This window comes from Seriola dumerili, unplaced genomic scaffold (assembly GCF_002260705.1).
Source record: "Seriola dumerili isolate Sdu_G_001 unplaced genomic scaffold, Sdu_1.0 BDQW01000110.1, whole genome shotgun sequence".
Taxonomy (NCBI): Eukaryota; Metazoa; Chordata; class Actinopteri; order Carangiformes; family Carangidae; genus Seriola; species Seriola dumerili.
The window spans coordinates 12,161,972-12,181,088 of NW_019174365.1; the positions used below are offsets into that span (position 1 = coordinate 12,161,972).

The window sequence follows — 19,117 nt, forward strand, 5'->3', positions numbered from 1 at the left end:
AACATCAATTGTAGACCATACAGAAGATGGGGATTTTTCCCGGAGGCTGGGGAGCATTGCAAAGAGGCTTTAATTATTTCTCAAAGGCAATCCCAGCCATTACTCCACCGCTCATTTTATGGTCACTTTCCTTTTCTTTCTTTGATGGAGGTAATGAATGGGGTGAGAATTCACTTTATTTTATCCCTGCTCTGTCGCCCTTACTGGTTTTTGTATCTCATATTTGTCTAACCAAATAAGAAAAGCTTGTTTTCAACCTGCCCAGGCCAGGTTCAGCATAGAAATGAATAATAGCACAAAGCTCAGGTTAGTGCCTTCACTATTAATTCTTTCCACATTAAAACCCTGGGTATGCACACTGTGGTTTCTCCTGTTAGGAAAGTACAAGTTGGTGCCCTTGAGTCTGAAACTGTTCATAGCAAGAAAATGGCTAACAAAATTGTATTCATTTATTGTTGGTACAAATAGGTACAGGGCCAGACTTTCAAAGATTCAGTCTCAATGTCAAATGAACTATAAAACAAGGATGTGCAGTTAAACTCCTTACTCTTTCAATCACCTACAGCATTTCTTGAACCAACCAGTGTATGTCCAGTAAAAAACAAATCATTGAAAAAAAATCCATTGAAACACCTCAGTAAAGAATGCAAAGCTTTGAAATAAAAAAATATTGTACTGGTCAACAGCAGACACGTCAGTTTTCTAAATCCTTCATTTTCCTCAGAGTCCAGTGCAGCAGCAACAGACAAAGAAAAAACAGAGTATTTTGCTGAAACTAAACTGCTTTCATCTTTTACTCTTCACCTGCTGTCACTTCTTACATACACTGTACTGGCTGACACTTCAACTATTTACGGTGCACACACCTGAACTTCTTCTACCACTCATTGCACTGCAGTTTAAATCTAATGACAGCTCAACTGCTTCCATCTTTTTCATGGTCAAGACATTTCAGTTGCTTTCGTCTCTTAGACTTCAGCTGACAGTTTAGCTGCTTTCAGCTTTTATTGCAGCTGTTACTTCAACTACTTTCAGTGAGTTCATTCAAACTGACATCATCAGACATTTCATTTGCTTTCAGGCTTGGGCATCGACCGACATTTCAACTGCTGTCATCTCTTACACTTCAGCCAAAAGGTTAAATACAACTCAACTACAGATCTTAAACAAAATCTTCACACTTCAACTGATTTAAATTCCTTCCTAGAGAAAATCTTTCTTTTTGGTCATATTGGTTTTCCTGTGAGGAGATTCCCATCTGCACTGCACTGTCTGCACAAAGCTGTAATAACACAATTCAGGTCGTTTCATTTACATATGTAAGTAGTTTCTTGAATCACACAATAAGTTTTAATGTCAGAAATTTCTTTTGGTGGCTAGTGCACACTTTCCAACGCACCTGGACCTAAGACATTTGGATGTGCGAATATCTTCATCAAGAAAAGGTACCTAGTGCAAACAAACACTATCATGTCTCTCACAGACAAATGTCTGAATTTCAGACCCACCAAGGGGCTTCTCAAGCAAAAGTTTGTCTCTGTGCAATCAGCAAATGGCATTAACCTCCCACCTCTCCTCAGAGCAGCCCGTCATTTTCAGGACCTAATTTCCACTGGATTTTTTTTTTTTTGTTAGCAGCAGATGTTCCCCTCCACCCCACCCATCGTCAGGGGTGTCTGAGCGGCAGAGGGGCTGCCCATCAAAACGCCATCAGGACCCTGCTGGCTACCAGATGAACACATGCCCAGAATGTATCATGTGGGGGCAGTTCAGTCCCATTTACCTCTTCCTCCCCTCTGCTACTTCGCTTTACCATCAGTTTGCGTCCTCATAACTCTCCATCACCAAAGCAGACAGAACAAAGCATTCAGTGGCACTTTCTTTTGGTTTGTGCTGACAAACCAACTTAGCAAAAGATGAGTTTCAACCCCTGGCTGACTCAGTATGAATTGAGTGAGAGACAGTGGCAGACGGAGGTGTGGGCCCATGAATAAATCGATTAGCGGAGCACCTGACGGATGAGATTTTTAGGAGGCCTCGACGCACCAGAGAATTAATTTCGCTAGGAGAACATGCCTCTGCCAGGTTCATTCGTCTTGGCAGAAAATTTGGCAGTTTCCCCAGGTCTGGGGGCTCAATTAACCAATGGCTCTAGCAGTTTGGGGAGGGAACGGCTTTGTTGAGGAATACTCCACATTTATGTGTCAGACACATGTTAATGATAACAAATTTGGGGGATACAAAATGAGAGAGAGAATATGAAGGAGGGCGAGGTTAGATGATAAAAAGTCGGGGTAAGGGGCTCATAGATGGGATTGGGGCTCTGCTGTGGAACAAAGGACAGATAAAGAAATCATTCATGGAACCCTAAGGCAACTTAAAGCAGAAGTGATTGATTTGTTTGGCACTCTGAAATATTATTTCCAAATAATTATGTTAACCAACAATTGGGTAATTATACGTCCAGCCAACACTGAGACTAAATTAGCCTTTATTTGGAGTCATGTTTATGGCCACTCAACAAATGTGAGCACAATGTTCATTCTCCTTTGAGCTATGTTTTGGTCTCCACCAGCTTCAGAGAAAAAATATCTGGCTCTTTAACTGCAAAATGTGATGCACCAGCTAGTTGCTGAGTTTGTCTGTCATTTGGTAGTGAGCAGGTAGCATAGTTGGTTCCTCAGAGCTTTTTTGTTAAATAGAGCTTCCTTCCTGGAAATGGGTTTAATGAGTAAATCAAGACTGTAAAATTCAGAGCTGAAAAACCATAACAATGAGCTGAGAGACACAGTATAAAAAACTGCACTGAATAATGTTAATATAGAATTGGTTGGTGAGTGACAAAGCATCTCTGTACTGTGTCTCTCCCTCCCACTATCTCAGGTTCCAGTCCCTCATCCTGAACATCTCAGTGGATGATTTATGTAGCAGTGTTGCTCTGTGACCTCAAAATCCGCCCCATCCATACCGCACCTGTCACTGCGCCACTGCCTGCGTGCTTACTGAAAACCAAGCCATCCGTGCAAAATGGCAATTTTCCACCCACCTAGAGAATAAAAAAAAAAGAAAGGATCCAATCCATTCAGAGGCAAAACTAGGAAAATTCTATGATATGTAGAGCAGGTGCGCGAGGGCTCGGTGCTCCGCTAACGAGGGAGCTGAACCGCACGCACCACTGACCACAACATCTGTCGTTTGTAGGGATGCAGAGTTTGGTTTTTTACCTCTGCAACACAGTTTGCACAGCAAGAGACAGCAGATGATGAAGCGCTTAAGATGGATACAGATGGAAGGTACCAGGCCCAGTTTCAGCTGGGGGCACAAAGTTCCCATGCTGTGGCTTGGTAGCATATGATGCATGAGAATCCAGTGGGAATAGCAAAGAGTTATGCTTGTCTGTCTGGGCCCAAGGTGAGGCCCGGTCTGACCCAGTTCACCATCCCAGGCGGAAACCCTAACGAGCTCATCAGGCCTAACGAAGCTTAACAAGCTTCTAATTGGCAGCGTTATGATGTCCCCGAAGGTCAGAGAGCAGGTTCCTGTGCCAGGAGTGGAGAAAGGCTGCCACTTCCTGCCAACAGCATGTCACGTGGCTCACTAATGTCCCTCTGTGTAAACAAAGTCGTGAAAGGACAAGAGGAAGTTCTTACATAAGCAAAAGCAAGAGTTTGTTAACCTATAGAGCAAAATTACACACAAGAGAAAAGTGGACAGCTTTGGTAACAAAAGCTATTTTTAGGATACTTTGAGACAATTTATTCACGTCTATCACCAGTATCATAAATAAATCTCAACAGTGGAGCATGACAACAGTGATTTTCATTGTCTCCCGTAACTTTCCATATGATGTAATAAAACTCAATCACATGCACTACATTAAAATAGTCTGCTATGAGAATACAACCGTTAAATGTTATTACAACAGATCTCCATTGCTATTTTTCTCCATTTACAGTAGAACAACTGAAGTCACACTTTTTATTTTTAGCCTAGACAGAATGATTTTCTTGACAACTGAGAATACTTAGGAGAAGCACCGACTGTCTACCAAAGCAGCTATTCCAGACAACCAAACATCCTACAGTGAAATGCTGCCACCTACTGGTTACCATGCAAAGGTACAGCTTGGTGAAGCTTGAGCTGTCCACACAAAGAAGTCTTGTCTAGTGAATTGTGCTAATGACTACATGGGATTTCTTGTGTTAGAGTTACTCATCCACGCCCTTATTGAACCATCAGGTCTTAATGCCAAATAAACCATAATCACACAAACTTAGAGGTGCAGTCAAAATCCTTTATCAGTTTTGCAGACATGAAGATAAAAGTATGTACAAGAAGCATGTATTTGCACTAATAATGCAAATGCAAGCAGATTTATAGAAACATGGAGGGTCATTGAGTTCAACGGTAACAAAATGCAACATTTAAAAAAAGTAGGATTAGAGTGTATTTACAAAAGAACCAAAGAATGTACAGTAAATCGTATTTGCATGGTAGAAGAAGAAATGTTTCAGTTTGAAAAAACCTGAGGGATTTATCCTAACAGGGATTTCCCTTGTTTTCAGGAGGGGTTACAGGTGCTATTGTGAAGGGGGTGCGGGGGGAGCGACAGAAAATCACCAGTAGTTGCACCAGATTTCAGAAATTCCTGCAGGTTAAACTGGGCCAACAAAATGCTGATCAACTTTGAAGGACACTATAAAAACAGAAAAAAAAAGCAACATTAAGTCTACAGACAACCCATCCTGTGACATTCTGTAAAAGCCAGTAGTTACACTTGTACTCGCTCCATTCAAAAAGAATATCTGATGTTAAATATAAGTATATAAGATGAACCCCACTTTTCCTAAACTAATTTCTAGAAAAAAAATAATTTGTCTTATAATTTGGTAAACACGATGTCCTTTCTTCTCAGAGCAGTAGACGGTTAGGTCACTCTGATTTTCCACACAGTGTTGTTAGGCGATTCTGTAATTAAAAAGAAACCGATATGATGAGGGGAAAAGGCAGATACAAATAAACTGCTCTTACTCCACAGTGACACTACAGAGGTGATCAATACACGGTACCTTCAGCAACCGAATGCTCTTCAGGGCAGTGTCATCCAGTAGTGACAGGTCCACGGAGTCCATCTGACTGGCCAACAGCTGAATGCTCTGATCAACACATTATTACAAGACAAAGTGTTGGTAAATTAGCCCCTATGAAATTTAATTTCAAAGACAGATTTTGCAATAATAATTTAGACTTATATGCAAAGTAATTGTTGTATTCTAACTTCAAACATCTGATTTTAAAGCAGTCTTCATTTCTTCCTTCTAGTTATGTTCATAAGAATCTGTCCTTAGCTGACACTCCTGGTTAACACAATTCATTACTTGTATAAAATAATGTCCTGTAGGATCCACAACTCTGAGCCCAGCCAACTGTGCACTCACCTCTCCGTTGCCGATGGGGACGTTGATGACGATGTCCTCATTTCCTGCTGCAATGGGAGAGCCGTTGACTGAAATGCTATAGACCCTCTCTTTGTGGCGGGGAACTCTCACAGCAGGGGTCTTTGGAAGCCTGAGGAAAAGAGGGTCATGGTGAGTAACATGAATCCTTCACTGTGGGTAAAGTTTTACATTTTGAAAAAAAAAGAAAACACAAGATCCAGAGCAACAGCATTTCAATTAGCTAGCTAGTTGTGAGAACAAGTCTCCAATGCCCATTTAATGTATACAACTCATATAAAGATGCTAGGATCCACTTATAAAAAGAGCTAGTGCTTTACAGATCAACCTGAGATTTAATGCAATTATTTAGGTATTTATTTGCCGATTGTGTTCTATGAAAATAACAGTAAATGTGTTGGTGAAATTTCCTCAGTGTTAAATACTTATACTAGTATTTTATTAAAAACTGTTGCAGTGCAGATGTAAGTGTTATGCTTACCTGGGGTCAAAGCGTGGGGTGATGAGGGGAGTGGGTCCCATCATCAAAGAAGAATCCAGCATGCTCCTGGCAGGCGTCACCAAAGGCTTCCTGGACGATCTGAATCCAGAGACATGTTAATATTACATCACATTATTGGACAACTAAATTTCAGAAAAGGGGTTTAAAAAAGCAAAGAAAGGAAGAGAAAAAAAAAAACTTTCTTACCGTCTGATGGAGGTGCTCTGCTTACTGACTGACAGCGCCTTTGCCCTTTTTGATGTAGTTGGGGGCTTTCTTGTAGTTTTCCCCTAAATTAAGAACAAGCATTTTAACAACACAAAGGGACTGCACACAAATGGCACAGATACATTTACGATCAATGAGGCTACAGTTGGCTGTGTATTGTTTCTCTCTCATGTGACTGAATGAAAACGAGCCACTACCTTTCTTGTTGTGCTCGGGGTGTTTTCATCATCTGAACTGGATTTGGCTCCACCCTTTTTCTTTGACGCTGCGAGTTGGAGACAAAATAAATGGATAGGTTATTTTCCAGGCCATAAATTCTTGACTGGGTTGAAAGAATCTGGACAGATTAGCATCAATAGTATTGTCAATAGAACTTCAGTTTTTAGAACTGTTTTGAAAACAAGTTTTCACATACTTTTCTTGACTGATTTCAGAAGGACTGTGTGATCCTCAGCCACAACGCTCTCAACAATAGCAGCTTCCTCTTCTCTCTGTTAACAGACAGAAAAGAATCAAAAACTGAATGAGTGTATAATACAGCATAGGCTGTGCCTGCTAATGCCAAAGAGAATCTGAAACTTGTGTCACACTGTGAATCATGAGACATGGAATGAGATACAGAAATCATCGACTCACCTTCGCATCATCCACTGCTGGTGACTTTGGTTTCTCAGACTCTACAGAGAGAACGGTAAATGCTTTTAATTTAATGATGGTTAACGGGGCTATTTGTAAGTTTTCTCTGCCACCGAACGTGGTTTCTTGCCAGGAGTAGGTGGTGATGATTGTGGCTTGGCAAGAGCTTCAGCCATTGTTGTCTTTATAATACAAGAGGTTGTAATACGCCCTCTGAGAAGCGTGACATCTTCAGATTGGAGGCTACAGTGAGTAGCAATGGGAAGGTGACAAGACATGCTGATAAGGCCTGGGGCTGGCTGGTTAGCGTGCTAACTTCAGTAGAAGAAAAGAGGTGATAGAGACCGGAGTTAACACTGGTGTTGCTTTCCACCACTGGAGACAGCTCTTGGTGAGTAAAGGAAGTTTGATGCTGAACTTGCAATGTTTCTTCTAGACTGGTAAGTAAACAGCTGTAAATGCTAATGTTGGCTATGTAGCAAAAGCAAAACTTACAAATAACTCCTTTAAAGAATAAACCAATTTAGCTGTTAATTTGACAGAATATACACAGCTATAGTGCAGATGATACGTTTCATGCAAATGTGCCTAATATTTGCGACTACAGATATATGTATTGTGTACATATTTTTTAGAAATATTTCACTAGTGATTAATAAAAAATAAACATGTGTAAAATATTAATGCCAAAAAGCAACTCATACAATATAGTGTACAGGGTTCACCAAGTTAAATGGAAGACTTTTTAAGACATGTTTAATACCACATTGAATGCCATTTAATACTTATTTCACGGTCATACCTGCCAAAATATGAGACATCAATGAAAACAATAACTCCTAGTTATATAAACATGTCTAAAATAATCTGGACCTGGATAAGCAGCATAAAATGGATGGATGAATTAACCAATGAAAAAGTAACTCATTTCAGGTATACATTCGAATTTTACACAAGTCAGGTCAGAGGTCTGGAACAAAGTACTGGATTTTGTTCAAATCACATAGAAAAAATATTTCATAACTAATTTTACTGTCAATGGCAGGGTAGATGTTTAAGACCTTTGCAAGAGAATTTAAGACCTTAGAACAACTTAAATTAAAGACAAAGTCCAGACTTCTTAATACTTTGCAAGACCCTGATAGGATTCAGGAATCACAAAACTCAGTGTGTGAACAGTGTTCATAGAATCAGTGTAGTTTGGGTTTCAGAGTGTCTGTGTCAACTTACTGCAATGCTCCAACCAGGGCATCAGCCTGACAGCCTTGGGAAGCTTAATTAGTGCCATGTTGTAGCTGTTGTCAACATCTTTCAGCAGCTGATTGATCTTCTCTTTCAGTTGCCCAACCCTGGTTTTCACTACAAAAACAAGATTATTATACTAACCAGTAACCAAATTGGCTCCACATTGACAAACTACAACCATAACATGCTCCGTCATGATGCATTAGTATTAATTACAAAGTAAAGTAATAGCCACGACCACAAGTGAAAATATATATTATAATATATACCCTCGCTGTCGAAATCCTCCAGGAAAGCTTCTAGCTTGGCCGACTTAGGGTTGTTTTTCCGTTGTTTGGTGGTCCTTTTCCTGGGAGCCATGTCTGCATGGACATGCAGCGAGAAAGAGGTCAGTGCAAACTCGACAACTCGAAACACTAATATCATCAGATTACATTATTATCCTTTTAAAAAGAAACTGCAGACATGCGGCCGGCTGGTAATGAAGCTAACTTAACGTTAGCGAGCTAACCGTTAGTGCTAGTTCGTTAGCAACATCCCGAGTTTGCCCCGAAATTTGGCCGACTTGCTTTATTTTATCGTTTCATTCACACGCACAAACATGTCAAAGACTTAAACAAAGTATTTTTTCCAGTCATTGTGATTTATATTTGACAAACAATTCATTACCTGATTATGTTTTTTTCCCCCTCGGATCCTCGTCTCTCCCTTCTTCACAAAGTCGTTTTCAAATTTACGCGCGGGGAGGAGCCAACACTGCGAATCAGCCAATTAGGACGCGCGTTTTCCAGCGTCACAGTAAAATAGTTCTTGACCTATCATAGCAGCAAACGTCAGTATTTACATCAGGGGAACGGAAATGGTGTTCAAGCAACATGGTAGAAATGTGATGTTTTAGTAGCAACATATTTACACTACAAAGCGATTTAGAAATCGTATCGACGAAGTCTTTTGCTCCAAAACTGTTGAAAACAGACTGAAATACATGGATTAATTTATTGTACAAATGCAGCTTTCTTTTTGGTTAAACTAATGTATAAAAACCGTCACCTGAAATGTCCAAACCCACAGTAGCATCACTTCATCAAGCGCTGAGGAAAAGCTTCAAGAGTTTGGAAAACAATCAGAAAGTATGGAAGAGTGCGTTGGTCGAGTGCAGCCCTCTGATGGAGTCTCTCGGGAATTTGGCAGAGCAGTCAAGAGCGCTTTCAAACGTCCAAATCTCCAACACACCGCTCAGAGACTTTCCTGACCTGGAGGATCGGCTGCGTTTCAAACTCTTACAAGCCACGGACACCGTACTGGGCAAACTCAACGAGAAGATGTAAGTTACTGGGCAAATAGTGCAACCTATATTATGACTGTAATACCATGTAGTGCTATGTGCAGACTCATCTCTCTGACTGTCTACAGTCTACCTGAGATGTACAGCATTACAGACACGACTTATGTTTTTTTGCCATCTGTCTGATGTGGTTACTATATAATCACACATAACAGCAACCATGTACAGCCAGCTCAGCCTGTCCGAATATGAGCTATGTGCCTTTACTGACCCTCCAACTCCTAGTGACCCTGAGATTGAAACTTCCTCCTGAGTGGTATATCACTGTTGATTATTGGTATGCTGCTGCCATGTTACTGGCTTATTGCACTTAAAAACATTATGTCACTCATCCCACCAACATATACAGATTTTTGTTGTCACATGCCACCACTGATTATGAAATGGTGCTGTTATTTGTGGTTTATAAACTGAGTCACTCCTCTGTCACTAACAGATGCCACTTTCACTGTCATATTGTTCATCAATGGGGTACCACTCTTGTTATAGTGATTGATTCTTATTGGTATGCCACTTTGACTGGCATCTCGCTGCTGTTCTCCTGGCATGTGGCACATCTATTGTCACACATCTACTGGCATGAGACAATAAAACAAGTGGCACACCACTGGTAAATGGGAATATGTTACATGTGAGCTGTGCAATATCAGCTAAACAATAGTTTGAAACCATACTTTGGGGCACAGGGTACATATACTATCTATGTACCTATCCATCCCTCTCTACCTCTTTCCTTCAGGTCTTCTCTCCAGTCTGCCCGAGATGCCATCAGTAACCAGGTCTGTGCAGTCCTCCAGCTGTACGAGCAAAACACAGACAGCCTGGATGTACTCACTGTAACTGAGCGCTCGGCCACCACCCCATCTATCGCTGACATGCTGGAGTGGCTGCAGGATGCTGAGCGTCACTATCGGCAACAGTATCCTTTATCTTTGGGTTTGCGTTAGTTTTGGTTTGCAATATGTTCGGGGTCTTTTTTTTCTCCTCAACTCGTGAGTTCAGATTTCTGAGGAGGAAAACTCTGCTTCAGATGCTGAGAGCAGACAATCTCTCCCTTTTGGAATCTGCTCCCAAGAGATGGAAAACCTTGGAGTCTCCCAGTGCAGAAGACTGCATCACAGGTAAAATGTCCCTGTACAATATTGATTACTTCAGTGTAATGTTGATATGCAAAAATAACTTAATAATTTCATGTTGACTCTTTCAATTAAGGTTGTATTTACTTTCTAACCATTTTTGTTATTAATGTGTTATCCTTGTTTTACTGCAAAGTATTTTGCAACATTGTTTTGTAAAGTGTTGTGCAGATAAAACATGTACCTTGAAGCATTAGGTTACACCTTTAGAGACCATTTGAATCAGCCAACCTCTATAATCTGTAAATCAGGTACTGATGATGTATCATGCATTTCTCAGCCTTTTTTGGTTTTGATAGATATTTCATTTATTAATTTAGATAGTGGGTCAAAGCAAATGTATGTGCAGTCATGTGAAGCTACCTTTAAATATTTAATAGGAAAACTCTTTAAAAGTGTAAAACAAAAGCAAAAATGACTTTCACTAAGACTTTTCCTTTCATAGTTCATTGTCTTTTCAGTCATCCTCTGTATGTTGGGCCAACATGCATAAAATAGAAAATAAAAAAGTGGAAAACTTTTCACCTGACTTGGCAAACCCATGTTTTTGTAATGTCACTTTATAGAACGTTTGTTTTAGTTGAAGCTGGCCAATGCTCCGCATCGTTAAATAAATGGTGCTGAAGATCTGTAGGTGAATTAACTACTTCTCCGTCTTCTTTCAGATACAATTTACAAAGTGTCCTTCTTCATGGAGTCCCAATGAAGAGACTGCAAAGTAACATAAGTGAAACTCAGACCATGAAGAGGCTGGAAGAGAAGAACCGGATGAGAAAAACTAAACTAGCATCACTTAAACTAAACTGACTAAACATACAGGTGTACATTGGATCGATGCTCTTGATGCTAGGGTGAGGACTGGATTCTTATCTGGTCAGATAAAATGTCTCCAGATCTGTTCATGGATGGTATCGTATCTACATTCACCAGACTGTATGTACAAATATGTAAAACAAGATAAAGAGGAGGATTTCCACATATCTAAGTAAACCTCTGTCCACAAAAGGACATTATGGCATCATTTGATACTTGGTGTTGAATCAGTGAAAATCACTGTTCCATTTTGTTGTCTTGTTAATGACAAAACGATCCAGCACACAGAAGGAGAAAGACAGGTCCAACAGACAGGAGTTAGTTAAGTACACTTTACCAAACTTATTTTATTTCACAATTTTGATCTGTCCACACTCAGTCAAGGCTTTATGTGTCATATCAAGAGGTAATGACACTGTCAAAGAATATCACTGCAGTCTTCACGACACAAGCCATCATAAAAGCCGTCTTCACATTCAGACGTTTGTGAACGCTGTTGATTTGACAGTAAAGGCAGAGGGCTTTCTTCAAGCACTAATATAAATCACAGTGGAAGTCAAATTTCAAACAAACATGAATCTTTTGAAATATTGAAGACAAGTTTCACATTACAAAGAGATGTACAAACAAAGCAAAAATATAGGTTGAATATATATAATAAATATATAGATCTCAAATTCACCGACCTAAAACCTGGAAAGAACCAGAGTTACACAGTTTTTAACAGCATCCACTTCCTCCTCTCTACCTGCTGGTATTCCTTCCTCCCCCTCCTATACGTACTCCTTCAATGGGAGACTGTTGGTTGTGATAGGTTTAGGGGGGTCTGGTGCCGAAGCGGGTGAATTAGCAAAGCTCCGACCTATGTAACCCCTGCGATATCTGCCACTCCTCTCCATGAGGGGGCAGGTGCTGCTCAACACAGCCCCACTGATCATAAGAATGACTGCAGCTGCCCAGCCCAGATAAATCGCCTGACCCAGCTCTCGTTTGTGCATCAGGGGCACGTTGGGGTTGTAGAAATCCTGGACAACTGTGTTGGCAGTCCAGGAAACGGGAATCAAAACGCACAGGCCCGTGAGAATGAAGAGAACCCCGCCTGAGAGCGCGATACCGGCCTTGGCCCGGCGGTCGTCCCCAGCGCAGGTGGTGCACTTCATGCCGCAGCAGGACACGGTGCAGGAGAGCCAGCCCATGAAGATGGCCAAACACATGAGGGCCCGGGCCGCCTGGATGTCCGGAGGCAAGGCCAGCATGGAGTCATATGTCTTGCACTGCATGTGACCGGTGGTCTGGTAGATGCAGTTCATCCAGATGCCTTCCCACTTGATCTCTGAGGTCAGGATGTTGCTACCAATGAAGGCCGAGACCTTCCACTGAGGCAAGGCCGTGACGGCGATCGCCATGATCCAGCCGGTCACCGCGCAGGTGAAGCTGATCAGCTGCATGCCAGTGTTCACCATGATGACAACACTTCTTTAGACTCACTGCTTCTACTGAGTGATTACCAATCTTGAACTACTAGAGTTGTCTCTTTGGCAAGATCCTATTTTGTTCTTGTCCTTCTTTTGGTCTTCAAAGTCCGCTGCTTTGGTTTACTAGTCTTTCTGTGGTCTGGCTTTGCCAAGCTTCTTATGGTCCTCGCCCCAGTGTCAGTTTGTCAGCAGCCATTTTTCTTTTTCTCTTCAACATCTGTTCACTGTTTTCACCTCCACGTGTCCTGAAGTCACTGTGTTATGCAGATGTAATCGCCTGCTTTCTCTTGACAGTCATCCGCCTATTGAGAGCATCAGAGGCTCGCACACTTTCCCCTTCCTTTTCACTCCTGAGCTTGAGTCAATGCATTATTGAGTAGCCGATAGCTGTGCAGCCACCTGTGGCAGGATCAATCGGGCTTCACAGTCCAGGCCGTGTGGATGAAATGGATCTCAGCCAGGCTGGTTTCTTGTACGTGGATGTGGTTCTTTGCCTTCGACTGTGGTTCAAACCCAGGAGGCCGATTGTTGAACTGCACTGTATTTCAGTGTCACTCTGCTGGCTTGGTGTAGCCTTACCGAGATGGATCAGGCTGATATAACCTGATACTTGGATTCAAGGCCACTGATGCTGCTATGAGTGTATCCTGTCACAGCAAGGGTGAAAATAATGATGCTCGCTTACACAGAATAAAAACCGGCGTAGCTTTTTACCTCTTAGTCGACGGAAATCCAGTGTTTTGTCCTCACACAACAACTATCCGCTGAAGAGGAACAATTAGCTGTAAAAGAGTCAAAGAGGTTCTTCCAGTCACTTATTTGAGCAGCTTTTTAATCTGTGTTATGTAATTAAAAAATAAATAAATAAATAAAAAGCAGTTTTCCAGAGGGAAACAGGCAGCACACCTCATCAGACACTGCTGCTGTTTCCAGCTTAAGAGTCTCCTTGTTGACAATGAACGCGCCGGGGTCCAAGCCTTGACAAGGCCACTTCAGACTTCAGCTGCCGCTCGGCTTCACCCTCCCCCCAGCCGCTTCCTTTGGTATTTACGCAGCCCAAATGGGTCAATCCGGTTCCAGCAAGAGCATTAATAACAAATCAGGGCCGCAAAGTGAGACTTCTGGGTAAATAGAGCATCAGTTCATCTTTAGTCCCGCTGTTGACAGTCAAACCTACGAAAGCAACACTGAACCCCAGGGGAAAAAAAAAAAAAGAACACCCAGTGATGCGGGCGGGCGGGAGGGAGGGAGAGGGCAAAAGAGGGTGAGACAACAAAAGGAGGGAGGGATGGATGGAGCAGTGTCTGTAGGTGGATCACTTAACACAAAGACAATATGGGGGAGGCCTCTACAATGGGGATTACACACATTTGTGTTGCTCCATACCGCACAAACTCATGTATTTTAAAGGAGCTTTCACAAAAATTAGCTTCCATTTGCCCTTTTTGTCTGAAACGGCATTGAGAGGGAGAAACAGCTTTACAAAGCAGGCTCACGGTTCCTTTAACAATGAGGCTGAAATGCTGAAAAGCCACAAGAGAAACACACAGGTTACAGGTAAAAAGTCACTCACCTCTGTATTATGACACAGTTTCAACCCAGAATTCTGACGCTTTATTCAACATTGCTTTTTGTGTTTAATCTTAATTATTTCATCAAAATGAAGTGTCGCAAAATTGTGGCTGAAACATAAATGGTTTGAAATATATGAGGTCATTTATTATAGTTATTGTCAATATATTGTTAAGTAAACAGCTAGAGGAGAAAAAAAAATACTTTCTGTAACAGAAGGATGTGACAGCAGCTCTTTGTCTCCAATTCAGAAATTTCCCTTCTACCCAAGACCGCTCTCACTCAATCTGCATCACACTGAACCTTGGTGTTCCATTGTGCCGATGAATTAAATATCGTGGCATCAAGATCTGTGGTTCAGGTTTCCCTTTCTTCTGTAGCCTCCGCTCTCCTTGGTAACGGTGGTCATGACAACCAGCCGGGACACAGGAAACGGGAGAGGAGATGATACACAAAGGGAGGCAGAGGAAGGTGACACATACCAATGATGGCCATCCTGTGTGAATAGGATAGACAGATGTATGTATGTGTGTGTGTGTGTGTGTGTAGGAGCACAAGTGCAGAAAAGGATTGTAGTGAAATTACACTTTATCTTGCACTATCTTTCAGTCTTCTATGCATTTTAATAAATAGTTTAGATTCCCAATACAACTTATATGTCATAATATCATCACATAAGGGGTGAATGTGGTTTGGTGTTTTTTAATAACATTTTACACCTAAAAATACAGAATTTATGGCAAATGTGTTTTAGTCCAGAGAGGTCATACCTGCTGACTGCATGAACTCTTTTACCTGAGGCATCAGAAGGTGGAGGCATTGCCATCACAGCAACCACACCATCATTTCTGAAGTTCTCAGGAAAAATTAAAAGTTGAGTGAAAGATTTTGTGTCTGGCAACTGATAACTATCCCAAGACTTGAATGTGAAACTTTTTAAGACATAATTTTTTGTGGGTAGTTGCCTGAAGAGGACCTGCTAGTTGAAGCAGTGATAATAAAAAGGGAGCTGTGGTGTGTGCAGGTATCATGGATCTTTCTGTATCCAGCACCTGAGGTTTGGTGGATGTGCATATGACCATTTAGAATTGTTTTAACACGATAGGAAAACAAGTCTCTAATAAAATAACTAAAAAAAAAAATCATTAAAGGTGCTGTGATCACTTCATGCGACTACCATCAAGGTCAGGAAATGGTTACATCATTCATGTTTTACTGTTCTCAGTAATCATGTGATCATTTACCTTGGTAAAGAATGCCATCTAGTGACAAAACACACACACACAGGCCTTGGTGTTAATTGGTCAACTAGCTCCATAGAGGACGTCCAGTAAGAAACCATCTTCAATAGTACAACGTGTCATCAACCTGTCATCAATGATGAGAACACACACGCACACACCGTGTTATAGGCATAAAATACCAATTTATTACTTTGCACATTAACACAAGAATTCCCTGCAGGCTAAAAAAAAAAAAAAAAAAAGAAAAAAAAAAAGATTTATTTGAACATGTCACATAATAGCAATAACAGTGAGTGAATGGCCCTTTGCTGGTGGGGTGGGTGGGTGGAGCTAGAACATGCCCCGCCCTCTCACAACTGGTCAGAAAGGGTTCCGTTCATTCACAGGATTGGAACGTTCCATTCACGGAATTGGAATGTTCCAATTCTACGGTTCTATTGCTATTAGACAATCACACACAGCTTCAGAGACCACTAGCAGAAAAAAAAGAAACAGAGCAGAGCTGTAACAAACCCCCAAAAAAGGAACCAAAAAGGGAAAATAAAACAAAATTAAAATACACAATACACAATGTCAAATTACAAATCTGTTAAGATATAACAATATATCAAAGTGAGAGGAATTTAAAAAATAATTCATGCTCTCTTTCTATCGGGGCACAGAAAGAATTACCGATTTTTTTATTTATTTTTTTTAAAAAGGTTAAAAAGAGGTAATCCTGCTCCGCTGATGCCACGGAGACCCCTTCACAAAGAGGAAGTGCATTTGTGAGGGGTCAGCAGAGTTGCCATGGAGACAGGAGAGCCCCCCCCACCCCACCCCCATCAAAAGGTGTGGCCACAGGTACATTCCAGGAACGAGGAGACAAAAATGGATGCTCGCTACGGTAACCTGGCAAAGAGGAGAGGGGTTTCGGTCTTTAACGGGTCCAGGTTTGAAGAAAGTACCTCGTTTGAATTTGAACACGACGCAAAGAGCCGGCCCCCCCCTCACCTCAGAAAACAGCTTGTACCTCCCAAATTACTGACGTTTGTGTAGGAATCTTTAAAATACATCTTAGAGAGACTGGACAAATATTGCTAGCCTAAAACAGTCCCACTAAGTTGATAAACATTTACCCAAAAATAAAAAGGAAAAAAAAAAAAAAGCATTTATATTTTTTTCTTTCTCATAATAAATATGATTCCAAAAAGGTTTTTTTTCTTTTTTTTTTTAAAAAAGGACAATACTCTGGCATGCAGGCGAGCAAAGTCTAAATTTTGTTACTTTAAAAGAAAATTGTCTAAAGCCTACATAACTATTCCACCAAATGCACATTCCCACTGATTGATACAAGCAAATGAAATAAACAGAAAATTAAAAAAATAAAAGTACAGAGACACAATAGCGAGAGTAGACCAACAACCACAATGAGTAGAATTATAGCTTTGTTTTTCCACATTTGAAAACTAGAACTGGGTTTATATTGCTTTGCAATGTCATGTTACAAACAGGGAGTGATCATTTATCTGATTGGAGTTCAATGATCAAATCATGTGATTTACAACATCAAATCATTCCCTATTAGAGATGCCAGATGAATATTCAATCACAGCCCGCTTGGCTTGGTAAAACTAGTGCATGTTTGAGAAACTGATCTGCCCCTTTTAAACAGAGTAAAACTTATTGCATGCAATGCCTGGACAACACCCTCCCTATCCCCCACCCCCCTCCACTTGTCCTCCTCATTTGCTGCTTCTCTGCTCTCGGTCGATGCCAGCGCCCACGCCTTCAACAGGCAGGTGCTCAAACTCATTCATAGTAAACCTGCTGCTTTACGGGTGGTTTATTACAAAAGGGTTTTCACTGAGCTGTCCCCCCCTGATGAGGCGTGCACGCCGACTATTTCTCCAAACTCTCTGTTCTGCATCTTTATCCAATCGCAACACCAGGGGGCACCACTTGTGCAACTGTCACCACGTCACATCACTATCTTTTTCCCTCTGGTAACAGTTTGCTGAGTGTTTGTACAGGGGGTCCAAGGGCAGTGCTTATGCTTATTGTCAATTCATTTAATCCAGTGTTAAAAATGCATAAAAATAGGAAAAAAACACCGTTAAATAGTAGAGACTTTAAGATGGGTATACTTCAAATACACACAGAGTAATAGAAACCATTTTTAAAAAGTCTAAAAATTCAACTCATTGCCTATCGCAAACCGTTTTTTAACAAATCGCTTAATCTAGGTTCACTCCGATTACAATCCCTGATTGTCTCCAACTATCTGATCAAAACCAACCGATATCAGCTGAGTGACGAACACCGCGGCAGATCTGTCTAACCAGTTGGAGTGCTACACCACACCTTAAATCTGCCGCTAACCTTTACTCACATCAGAACCTACAGAGGAAGCATGAATTCATCCATCCTGGGGCCTACTTCTTCTCACCATAAGCCAGTATGCTACAAAAAATGTTTCCAACCCAAAGCTCTACTCCTTAACCTGCAGCTCAACAACCGAAGTCTATTCCTGAAGTCGCACTAGTAACTATATAACTGGCTTTGCTGCCATCCTTAAAATTTCATCACAATAGTAACAACATTGACAACAACGATAACAACAACAACATCAATGGTAAACTACTAATTCTAAAACAACAGTTTTTAAGATAACCACAAAACATCTTATATTAAACTTTTACAAATCTGCTTTGTTGATTCATATGTATAAATGCATAAAGGTAAGAGAGATTGAGAGTGCCCTCTGTTGCTTGCCTAGCGTCCCGGGTCAGTGCAATGAGTTGGCCAGTATTAGCAAAGGAGACCTCAAAAAACTACGTTGGTTTCCGGCCCTTGAAACTACAAAACTCAAAACTCAAAAAAAAAAAAAACGCAACGTCCAGCTGTGTCGTCATCATATAATCTTTCGGATAATCAGGTCCAAGGAAAAATAAGATCCTGCTTTTTCCACACAGAAAGCAAGGCTGATAAGACCATACTCTGTGTCTAATGCCTTCAGCCATCAACAGGTCCCAATACTGAGCCAGTCACAGGCCAGACCACAGTTACTACTGCTACACATCAGACCTGACTTCACTTACTACTTGAAATGGATGAAGCCACTTATTTTTCCTGGGATTCAAATGATGTTTTGAGGCACAAGAAGGAGCAGCTGGCTCCCAAAGGTGCGAATCCCACACATCTTGTACTAATGCACAGACGTTCAAAATGTAACTCAAAGCATTTCAATTAATAAGTGACCCAGGACTGCTACAAATACCCACCACCAGCCTCTATGAGGCCAGTTTAAGTCATATGTCTCAAAGTTGCTCTATAGATGTAAATATATGCTTATTTGTACTGTATGTGTGAATATAAAAACAAATCTGAGGCATTTACAGCAGTTATCTCCTTGATTTCCCTTTACAATTCAGTGGCCTGCCATGAAACACGTGAACACACAAACACACACTCATACAGCAGTACATGTATATACAGAGATGCACG

At 41.1% G+C, this 19,117-nt stretch overlaps 3 protein-coding genes across 3 annotated transcripts; 1 reads left to right on the forward strand and 2 right to left on the reverse strand.

The window, feature by feature from the left end:
• Window positions 1-4,273: 4,273 nt before the first annotated feature.
• On the reverse strand, window positions 4,274-8,789 carry cdca8 (cell division cycle associated 8). Its single transcript, XM_022747217.1, has 11 exons — window positions 8,716-8,789; window positions 8,316-8,408; window positions 8,032-8,160; window positions 6,802-6,842; window positions 6,581-6,656; window positions 6,363-6,430; window positions 6,145-6,227; window positions 5,938-6,036; window positions 5,439-5,568; window positions 5,070-5,156; window positions 4,274-4,968 (listed from the first exon to the last, which is right to left on the reverse strand). Exons 2-11 carry the CDS (start codon window positions 8,404-8,406, stop codon window positions 4,933-4,935), a joined length of 840 nt encoding a protein of 279 aa, XP_022602938.1. The 5' UTR covers window positions 8,407-8,408; window positions 8,716-8,789; the 3' UTR covers window positions 4,274-4,932.
• Window positions 8,790-8,906: 117 nt separating this feature from the next.
• cunh1orf109 (chromosome unknown C1orf109 homolog) lies at window positions 8,907-11,890 on the forward strand. Its single transcript, XM_022747218.1, has 4 exons — window positions 8,907-9,370; window positions 10,131-10,310; window positions 10,394-10,512; window positions 11,193-11,890. The coding sequence occupies exons 1-4, from the start codon at window positions 9,102-9,104 to the stop codon at window positions 11,231-11,233; spliced, it is 609 nt and encodes a 202-aa protein (XP_022602939.1). The 5' UTR covers window positions 8,907-9,101; the 3' UTR covers window positions 11,234-11,890.
• Window positions 11,891-12,076: 186 nt separating this feature from the next.
• Window positions 12,077-13,266, reverse strand: LOC111223245 (claudin-4-like). Its single transcript, XM_022747312.1, has one exon. It carries the CDS (start codon window positions 12,801-12,803, stop codon window positions 12,114-12,116), a length of 690 nt encoding a protein of 229 aa, XP_022603033.1. The 5' UTR covers window positions 12,804-13,266; the 3' UTR covers window positions 12,077-12,113.
• Between the last annotated feature and the right edge of the window lie 5,851 nt (window positions 13,267-19,117).

What these genes read in the sequence shown, in the direction of transcription:
- cdca8 (XM_022747217.1), bottom strand. Translation starts at nt 8,406, where the DNA reads ATGGCTCCCAGGAAAAGGACCACCAAACAACGGAAAAACAACCCTAAG. An exon ending in CAGAGCACCTCCATCAGACG is followed by an intron (nt 6,037 to 6,144) that starts GTAAGAAAGTTT and finishes CTCTGGATTCAG; the next exon opens with ATCGTCCAGGAAGCCTTTGG. An exon ending in AGAGCATTCGGTTGCTGAAG is followed by an intron (nt 4,969 to 5,069) that starts GTACCGTGTATT and finishes TTTTAATTACAG; the next exon opens with AATCGCCTAACAACACTGTG.
- cunh1orf109 (XM_022747218.1), top strand. Translation starts at nt 9,102, where the DNA reads ATGTCCAAACCCACAGTAGCATCACTTCATCAAGCGCTGAGGAAAAGC. An exon ending in GGCAAACTCAACGAGAAGAT is followed by an intron (nt 9,371 to 10,130) that starts GTAAGTTACTGG and finishes TCTTTCCTTCAG; the next exon opens with GTCTTCTCTCCAGTCTGCCC. An exon ending in TGCAGAAGACTGCATCACAG is followed by an intron (nt 10,513 to 11,192) that starts GTAAAATGTCCC and finishes GTCTTCTTTCAG; the next exon opens with ATACAATTTACAAAGTGTCC.
- LOC111223245 (XM_022747312.1), bottom strand. Translation starts at nt 12,803, where the DNA reads ATGGTGAACACTGGCATGCAGCTGATCAGCTTCACCTGCGCGGTGACC.